At 37.1% G+C, this 9,082-nt stretch overlaps 2 protein-coding genes across 7 annotated transcripts; one reads left to right on the top strand and one right to left on the bottom strand.

Annotated features, from left to right (window-relative positions):
- The first annotated feature begins 323 nt into the window (after positions 1–323).
- Positions 324–4,217, top strand: CPI1 (cyclopropyl isomerase). 5 transcript variants are annotated; one of them, XM_078293983.1, is made up of 8 exons: positions 324–485; positions 570–718; positions 1,432–1,515; positions 1,793–1,834; positions 1,993–2,103; positions 2,371–2,562; positions 2,883–2,980; positions 3,381–4,217. In XM_078293983.1, the coding sequence occupies exons 1-8, from the start codon at positions 479–481 to the stop codon at positions 3,574–3,576; spliced, it is 879 nt and encodes a 292-aa protein (XP_078150109.1). In that variant the 5' UTR covers positions 324–478; the 3' UTR covers positions 3,577–4,217. The 5 variants fall into 5 exon arrangements, with proteins under 5 accessions (XP_078150109.1, XP_078150102.1, XP_078150112.1 ...); XM_078293976.1 differs by having other exon boundaries at positions 336–485; positions 567–718; XM_078293984.1 differs by having other exon boundaries at positions 353–485; positions 582–718.
- A 565-nt stretch (positions 4,218–4,782) lies between these two features.
- On the bottom strand, positions 4,783–8,932 carry LOC144545528 (DNA repair protein recA homolog 3, mitochondrial-like). 2 transcript variants are annotated; one of them, XM_078294095.1, is made up of 8 exons: positions 8,758–8,932; positions 8,456–8,519; positions 8,128–8,351; positions 7,351–7,438; positions 6,642–6,814; positions 6,032–6,178; positions 5,585–5,719; positions 4,783–5,363 (listed from the first exon to the last, which is right to left on the bottom strand). In XM_078294095.1, the coding sequence occupies exons 1-8, from the start codon at positions 8,818–8,820 to the stop codon at positions 5,001–5,003; spliced, it is 1,257 nt and encodes a 418-aa protein (XP_078150221.1). In that variant the 5' UTR covers positions 8,821–8,932; the 3' UTR covers positions 4,783–5,000. The 2 variants fall into 2 exon arrangements, with proteins under 2 accessions (XP_078150221.1, XP_078150227.1); XM_078294101.1 differs by having other exon boundaries at positions 8,456–8,516; positions 8,758–8,931.
- Between the last annotated feature and the right edge of the window lie 150 nt (positions 8,933–9,082).

The raw sequence follows: 9,082 nt of genomic DNA, 5'->3' as shown, positions 1-9,082 counted from the left end.
GAACGGTTTGGACTTTAAAAATATTAGATGTAATCCGATGTCACCAAAACAGAGTGTAATTGGATCCTTCCTCGTATATATATTGCTTTAAGGATTTCTAAACAAATAAGGTATCTTAAATTCAGATAAAGTGAATTAATTCAATTTTTGAGTTTTAAATTGAGATCATTTGATTTGAATCCGTAATAATATATTTCGAAGTGGAGCGCACACATTCTGAACAACAGATTTGAATTCCGAGACGATCACGAACAATGAATTCGAATTGGACGGTCCCGATCCAAAACCCAAAAATTGAGTTACTTTAGAGGATCTGGTCCCAATTCCAATAAAATGGCGATGAGTGCTCACTTCCCGTCGGACGCTAACTACTCCTCACTCGAACTCTCCCTAATCGACAGCCATTGTCCAAACAGAAAGTGATTCAGACGAGGCGAGATTAGGTGCCACGCGGTGACCGGCGTTCTCTGTTCGACGGATGGCAGGTACACGCTCCGTCGCCTCGTGTCCTTCTGTTTTTTTTTTTTTTTTTCTAGACTTCTAATTTTCACCGGTGAGAAAATCAGCAGCGAATGCGAAAGAGAAACGCGTGAAGAGCGATAACCGATGGCTGGCGTCGAACCCGAGCAAGAGATGGGGTGAGGCGTTTTTCTTGCTATATACTCCGTTCTGGCTCACTCTTTGCCTCGGGATTGTCGTGCCTTTCAAGCTTTATGAGGTAAGCGATGTTCCTCCTGTCATGTCGCTCTCTACAGAAAAAAATTATCAAGTCAGGCCGAGAGGTGTTTGGATTAAGAACTAGTTTTAACTCTTTACGTAGATTCGAGTTATGAAACATGAAATATTAAAAAGGAATTCGATAATTATAATTATTTATTTAATTAGCGGGTCAAGATTAAATTGTGGTGGGTCGCTGAGAATTTGGACTAATTGTGTAAATCTGCTTTGTGGATCAGGGACCTTTTGTAAACAACAATAAACTTAAATCAGTCCGTTTTTTTATTTCTTTGTGTGAACAAGTTTGAAAAATTGCTAGTTTACAATAGAAATATTTCCACGTTGTTGGTTTGTTTTCAGTAAGTTTTAGGACTTCATTAAATTAAAAAGTTGAGCTGGGCCTGGATTTAATTAAATAAGTAACAATTGTGGGAAAAATGCAATATCCATACTAGTTTTTGTTGTGATTTTCTGTAACCATTTCAGTCTATAGTATAATGGTATTGGTATAATTTTGTAACTGCAACTTTGTTTATGTAAATTTAACGATTGGTTTGCTGATTTGCTGTTTTAAATCCTCAATAGTTTTCCGATTTGGGATCCATTTGAGAAGCATGGTTGTAAATTTAAATATTGCCCAGTTAGGTAGATCTGCTGCTTTCTTTTTTAGTGTCCCTTTTACTGGATTACATGGTGAGTTTTGTATTAATGCAGAATTTCAAGGAGTTGGAGTATTTGCTTGTGGGTTTAGTTTCAGCTGTGCCAGCTGTCCTGATACCTATATTTATTGTGGGAAAGGTAATTTTTTGTTATATTTGTACCAGCATTGAGAACTTTGGTACTAATTCTCAATTCCACATTGCCTGACAGATGCTTTGTATTGGCAAGATTACCCAAAACAAGCTGCACTTTACAGTTTACATTTTTTACTTTTTTCCTTTGAGTCTTTGACTGCTTTGTGTTTATACAATGTATTGCTCGGATAGTTTTATCCTCAGGTATCTTTTGATGAATAATACCTCTTTTTGCAGTCTTCTTTCTTTAAAATGTTTACGCAGTTTTCTTTCTTTTCTAGGCTGATTCTAGTAAAAGCTGGAAGGATAGGTACTGGGTTAAGGTAAATCTCATTTAACTAAATTTTTGCATAATATATGTTTCTTGTATTTTTTGCATCTCTTTGAGTTTGAGTGTGTATATGGAATTAGTGATGTAAATTCTCTGGATAGTGTTTTAGGCTTGTTTTCAATTATTATCAAATGCCCATGGTTTTTTCAGGCTAATCTTTGGATCATCATATTTAGCTATGTTGGGAACTACTTTTGGACCCACTACTTTTTCACAGTGCTAGGTGCCTCATATACCTTCCCTTCATGGAGGATGAATAATGTAACGTTTAATTTATGTATATTAAAATTTGTTTTACATTCTTTAGGATGTGTAACAGTTTCCTAAGGATGCTTAGCATATGTAATTGCTTTTCTCTTTTGAATTTCAAATTTTTCCCGTAAGTGTTCATACCTACAGCATAACAGATCTATATTTATTGCTGAATTTAGTACTAAAAATGTTTTGCTGAAAATAATCGACCGAAGTAGATTATCAGGAACATCCTAACAGTTGAACTCATAAGATGCATTTTGCCATTGATTTCAGGTTCCTCACACAACGTTTCTTCTGACACACACATGCTTCCTGTTTTACCACATGGCTTCAAATATGACGCTCAGAAGATTGCGCTATTCGATTGTTGGTTTACCACCATATATTCGGTTTCTTACAGAAGCAGCTTGGGTCTTGGCCCTATCTTATTTTATTGCCTACTTGGAGACTATAGCTATCTCAAATGTATGTATATTATATTATACCAACTTTTGCCAACTGTTTATATTATACCCTTGATTGGATTATTTCAGTTTTCAAATTTAGGATTATGAGGAGTGGAGCAGCTAAAATAATTTGGAGACAGTTAGATCTCAGTATTGGTTGCGTATAAACCAGTAGATCACGGAAGAATGAGAAACTAACATTTGACATAATTTGATGATGTTTTAATTTCTTTTTTCTTTTTTTATACTAGATGTTTTTTTTCTTATTTGTGTGCATTTGTCACCATATATTGGAGCACTTCCAGTACTACATATTAACATTCCATCATTTACTGTCAGTTCCCTTATTACGACTTTGTTGACCGGTCATTGATGTACACAGTGGGATCATTATTCTATGCCATCTACTTCTTTGTCAGCTTCCCAATGTTCTCGAGGTAAATTCGCTTTCCTTTAGATATATTATAATAATTGTAAATTTTTAAATTAACAGCTTTTCCATTACTTTCTTAACTAGCTTTCCTATTTACCTTCCAAATTAAAGATGTCTTATGCCTTCTAGTTGAGAAATGTTGCCTTTTTCTCCTCAAATTTTGTTAATATCTTGTGAACTCTCTTTCGTTTCTTCTTCTTCTTGCTTTTTTTTCTTTTACTTTTTACTTTTTACTTTTTCAAGAACCTTTCAAACTACTATTTCCACTAAATATGAATGTAGAAAGATAAAAAATAGGTGGTTGCCTGCAACTGGGGAGGCTGGTATTACATGTCTTGTTGTTTTGAAGGTATGGCACGCCTTTTGTTTTATTAGCTAGTGTATGACTACGCGTATGGATGTAGGATTGATGAAAACACAGTCGACAAGTGGAGCCTACCAAGGGTGGCGATAGATGCACTGGGGGCCGCAATGCTGGTAACAATAATCCTCGACCTCTGGCGCATATTTTTGGGGCCTATTGTCACTACCCCTGAGTCGAGGCAATGCATCGCGCAACCAGGTCTTGCGTGGTTCTCAGTGCAAAATGGGAGCACATGATGCGAAGTTCACCACTTGCTGTTGAGGCACTACCCCTTGATTGTGCTGTTTTGTGTGTAATTTTTTTTGGTGTTTGGAATTGTGGAGATTGCATTTGCTATATTGTTTCGATTTAGGAAGGAAAAATGGTGAAATTGTTCAAGGCAAATAATGGTACATTCAAAGGATGTCTAAAGCAAATAAATTTTTTTGGTAAACACATTGCTCCAAACTTGGAGATGCTTTATGATTGCACTTGCGTTGTTCAAGACGTTGAATGGCTGATGCTTAAAAATTGTAAGCTTTGTCAAGTGACAATTCATTACGTGTCGACTATCACTCATTCTATTCTTAATCAGCTTGTGGTGGCTATACTGTTGAAGTAGAAGTTAATGACGACCCATGATGTAATTAAGAATTGGAACTACATTGGCCTGGTAGATGCCATTCACGGCGGCTACTCATTATAATGGATAATTTTATCTTGATTTGTCTTTTGTACTGGTTGTAAGATATTTATGTTTGTGCTGATATGTTTTTTTTTTTTGAGTGAAAACTGAGTGGCCGATGTGCTGATATGCTGCTGCTGTAAATTTCATCTTTTTTTCTGTAGTAAACATGGCACGCTTGTTGCTCAATGCTAATACTGATGTTAATTTGTCTCCGAGTTTTCTATTATAAAATCGTAATTATGATTTTTAATGTCTCTGAGTTTTCTCTTTATGCGACAAAATAACACTCAATTTGTTTTACAAAGTAGCATTTGGTTAAACAGTAACATAAGCAAACACCAGCTCTCTATCTCAACACTGTTACCTTCCATTTTCTTTTTTGGCATTGCCAACGACCAATAAACCACCACAACAACTTGGCTGCTATTTTGTACTCATAAGGTTTAAACTCCAATCCAACTCGTGCTGATATATAATTCCTTAATCTTTGTAATATAAATTTATGTAACAGCTATTGGACCGTAATCATAGCCTCAATGCCCCCTAGCCCATTAGATTGAAACTTCATGCTGAAGTTCCCTGAGACATTTCCTTTTGTGTCCCACCGGATGACTGGAGAATCTAGATCTGCACAAACTGCATTTGCGTTCTACGTGATACACATTGATTGAACAGAAGCATTTGAGATCCCTTCAAAAGGTAGGCATATCAAGAAATCGGAGGAAAACAAAATTAACAAATGATAACAATGACGTGAGTAGTGCACAAAAGAAAGAAATGCTAAACAGTGTCTTCTCTCCTTGTACAATTATTTGTATTTCTCTATTTACAACATAATTTACATATATTACAATATTTTATCTCATTGACCATAACTCCCTATACTACTTCCCAGTTTACTCTACTGAGTGCCAGTTCCCTGCCATTATACCATGAAAGCGAAACAAGAAATGGGGTGGTCTTGATTCAAGAACACTCTATAAAGGCCCATTATTAAGCCTCGACCTCAGTCACCACCTCCTCTTCAGATTCTCTCTCATCTGGCAAATCGCTCTGAAAATCATTCTTGTGAAGCTCCTTTTGTAACATCTCTCTTAGTTTCATTATAAGCTCCTCCCTCACATCTTCATTCTCATGGAAGTACCGTTTAATTGCATCTTTGCCATTGAACTTATGACCGCCTATGGAATAGTATGAACCACCAGCTTTCGTTATCAAATTATATTTAGAACCCAGATCTACTACCTCTGAGTCACGGCTTATTCCCTTCCCAAACTCAAGCTCAAGTTGTATGGTCTTGAAAGGAGGTGCGTGCTTGTTTTTCACGATTTTCACTTGAATTTGTCTCCCTACCACCTGTCAATAATTACATTAGCTTTGCTCTCTCAAGTATTAACTTCTTGTAAGCAAATTTTTCTCTTGTTTTGGCTATCTGATGGCTTCATTATTTACGGTGTCACATTTTAAGGCTATGTCACTGACATACTGAACTGACACAGTGACACCTATATAAGCCAAACCAAAGTTCTTCCTAGGCAAATTTACCTGAAAGTGCAAAAGAGATAGAACTATCTCACCTCTTCGCCTTTTTTTATAAAGCCAACTGGTCTGGTGTTGAGTCGAATAGATGCATAGAATTTCAAGGCATTACCACCACAAGTTACTTCAGTTGGAGCTCCAAATCCACCAAATGTATTCAGCTTGGCTCTTACCTGTTGACAAAATCAAGAGAAACTGACTCCAGATTCTCCAAGTAGATAAACTTGATCCTTCTTTTTTTTTCGTGACACGAAGGTAGAGCAGCTGTATTCAATTTACACAGCTTTTCCTTGAACCTCACAATAGAAGTACCAAGAATATACAATCACCAACAAATATAACCCTGCTTCGGACTGTGTTGTAATGGCAGAGTGTTTTTTCTTCATCTTTAATTACAGTTAAACCTCAACTGCAGTATCTAAATTCCATCTATGGATTATACTAGCTCAATTCCATCACTACCTGAGATGACAATACGAAAATACCTGATTGACGAATATTAGGATAGTCTGAGAGCAAGAAAGAGAGTGGCTCAATTTGCGAAGAGCTTGACTCATGAGCCTGGCTTGAAGAGCAATGTGTGCATCTCCTACCTCACCATCTAGTTCACTTTTTGGTACCAGTGCTGCCACCTAAAATGCACAAAGGCAATACAGTATAATGCATGAACAAATATATTTACAGGAGACTCGCTATAGAAAAATAAATTCACAACTCGTTCTTATTATCACAATAACATTTGCTTTTGTTATAAAAGTTGCAACCAAAATTCACAAGGCACGGGGGATATTTTGGTGGTTTCAACTCACACTTTCTATGGACCAAATTATAGTTACACCTGTTATCTTATTATTGGGGTTCTTCATATTCTCTTCAAGGTCCTCATCAGAAGGGTAAAAAAGCCATCTTGAATTTAAAAAGAGTTTTAAATGAACTTATATGCAGATTATAACTAAAAATTTACTTGGTACAATTTCCTAACTAAAGGTATCTACAAGTTGCATCTTCGGAACTGGGACATAATGTAACTGCAACCCGAACCCAAAAGCACACAAAAAGAAAGAAAAGGAAAACAAGAAACGAGTATGTACCTACACTATCGACAACAACAACATCAACCGAGCCACTACGGACCAAGATCTCAACGAGGCCGAGTGCATGCTCGCCACAGTCAGGCTGTGAGAGAAGCATGTTTTCAGTTCGCACTCCTATAGCCTCAGCAAATGCAGGGTCCAGTGCATGCTCTGCATCAATATATGCACAGTAACCTACAATCCGATGGAATGACAGTAAAACTATCAGAGTATATAAACTGAATGATCCCTAGCATCATACATTCCAAATTTCTGCGCTTATAATGCCCCTTTATCCAATTTTGCTATATCCAAACCTTTTGGCAATATACTACAGAATGTAGTCCTGTTTCTGTTCAACATTTTTTTTTTCAAGCAAGGATTGAGCAAATTGGTACAAGATGAAATTCCTTGGGGCCATGATGAGACCAATATGGGTAATTTACAGACATAATGGAGTTAAGAAGAAAGAAAGGAAAAAAAAAATCTGCGGATTCTGCGTGTATAACAATACTTAACCCCAATTGAAAATTCTGATCAGGTAATCTGGTACTGTGCTGGTAGGGCTTAATACATGTGCACATGTGACATGCCCCTTGAAATATCAGTTCACTGCTAAAATAGCAATAACTGTTATGAGCTTCTAGCCTCAAAGCCTGGTTTAAAACACTCTCAACAGCTGGCCCTGTCATTTTTCTTAATCAAATGTAAAATTAAAATCTTATTCTTACCACCATTTTTCTGTGCCTCAGCAATCACATGAAGTGCAAGGGTGGTTTTGCCGGATGCTTCAGGACCATATATCTCCACAACCCTTCCCTGACATAAGGGGTTAAGAAATTCAACTGATTGAATTCTTCAAATCAAGAATGATTATGTTATTCTGTTTAACATCACAAATAACAAGGTACTTCATGAAAGGGAAAATATATGTACTTGTAAAAGTACAAACATAAGCAGAGAGGAATAAACATCCTAGCAAAAACTCAGCCCATGTAACCCTCATTTAACCCATATTTTGCTACAATTTATTGAGGAATTATGGGTCACAATTAAACTGAGGGATTATGGCCTGCAAATAAGACTCAACTTTGATGCAAATTTGCTCCAGTCATTCTAAATTGCACAGAACATCAACAAATGCACCAAAAGTGAGAAACAAAAATGGTGTAAATTTGGTCAAGCGGGAACTTAAACAGGTACGAGTACCACTTGATCACAAGACCAACCAATTCCTTGGCTTGCTTACAGAAACAGAAACAATCTTTGAAACAAAGCCTGCATGAACCCTCAATTGTGCAACTAAGTCTTGATATAATCCAGTATATCCTACCTTAGCTGTCAGAAATCATGCTGATTAGATTTAACCATTTATTGAATCTTGTTACATTCTAAACAATAGGCAGGCCAAAAAGAAAAATAAGTTGGCCAAACTGGTATACATGACAAGAAAAGGTACAAAGAACCCAAATGCCAATAGTATCACTTGCTTAAATGACTAAAAGAACCTTTGGAAGGCCACCAATACCCAGAGCATGATCAAGAGTGAAAGAGCCGGTGGATATTACCGGCACCTCTCTGAAGTCATGTATTCGATTGAGCCACATAATAGACCCTTTCCCAAAAGCAGCTTCGATCTGATCCAATGCTTGTTGTAGTGCCAAGTCTTTCCTTGAAAGTGACGCCTTATCAGACTCAGATTGACTCTCATCAGACATCTTCTTTCCGCTCCCTGACAAAAAAAAAAGGAAAAGATACTTCTCATTTTTATCAATCTTATACTCTTGGTGCAACTCTTATACATAAAATATAAAGAGAATGATGCAGTGAAGATACCTTTAGTACTGAAGAAGTAAAATTGGGGTTCATAACATGGCTGGATCCATGGAGGACAAAACTGCTAAGAAATTAACAAACCATGTAAAATTGTAAATATCCAATTTTGTGAATTTAACAAGTGTGACAATTTTCCAAACATCTCCCATTGCTAATTCTCTTCAGTTCCCCTATCTACTCATCAAATAATAATTCATTCACCAAATTCCAAACACCGGCAGTTACTTAGCTACTCAGGGTGTGTCAGCGTGTGCGAGAGAGAGAGAGAGAGAGAGAGAGAGAGAGAGAGAGAGAGAGAGAACCAGAGGACGGGAGAAGAGAGGCCTATGGACAAACGTGCTTCTAAGAAACCTGATCAATGCCATGGCCGGAATTGGGAGCTTGACCTCTGATCTCTACCGAGTAACCGAGTTGCGCTGCGCACTTCAAAGTGTCCAGGAGTGTCGGTCCTCATCAAAGAAAGAATTAGAGAAGGAAGTTGGAAGCCCGCTAACTCCTGATTAAAAAACCATGCGTTTCAGATCCAGGATATTAGTGAAAAAAATGCGGCCCATGAGCCTGACTTCTGAAAGTACAAAAATAAAATCATAAAGGCCCACCTCAAGAAGTTACATCCGGACCGTCCCT

The sequence above is a fragment of the Carex rostrata genome, chromosome 2, assembly GCF_964058835.1.
Source record: "Carex rostrata chromosome 2, lpCarRost1.2, whole genome shotgun sequence".
In the NCBI taxonomy this organism is placed as follows: Eukaryota; Viridiplantae; Streptophyta; class Magnoliopsida; order Poales; family Cyperaceae; genus Carex; species Carex rostrata.
This window is presented reverse-complemented; position numbering and strand designations above follow the sequence as displayed.

Bases quoted from the DNA above. Each gene is read 5' to 3' on its own strand.
- CPI1 (XM_078293976.1), top strand. The intron at 1,835-1,992 runs GTAAATCTCATT...TGGTTTTTTCAG, and splicing joins AGGATAGGTACTGGGTTAAG to GCTAATCTTTGGATCATCAT. The intron at 2,981-3,380 runs GTAAATTCGCTT...GTATGGATGTAG, and splicing joins AGCTTCCCAATGTTCTCGAG to GATTGATGAAAACACAGTCG.
- LOC144545528 (XM_078294095.1), bottom strand. From the start codon at position 8,820: ATGGCATTGATCAGGTTTCTTAGAAGCACGTTTGTCCATAGGCCTCTC. The intron at 5,720-6,031 runs GTATTTTCGTAT...TTTTGTCAACAG, and splicing joins TCCTAATATTCGTCAATCAG to GTAAGAGCCAAGCTGAATAC. The intron at 5,364-5,584 runs GTGAGATAGTTC...AATTATTGACAG, and splicing joins TTATAAAAAAAGGCGAAGAG to GTGGTAGGGAGACAAATTCA.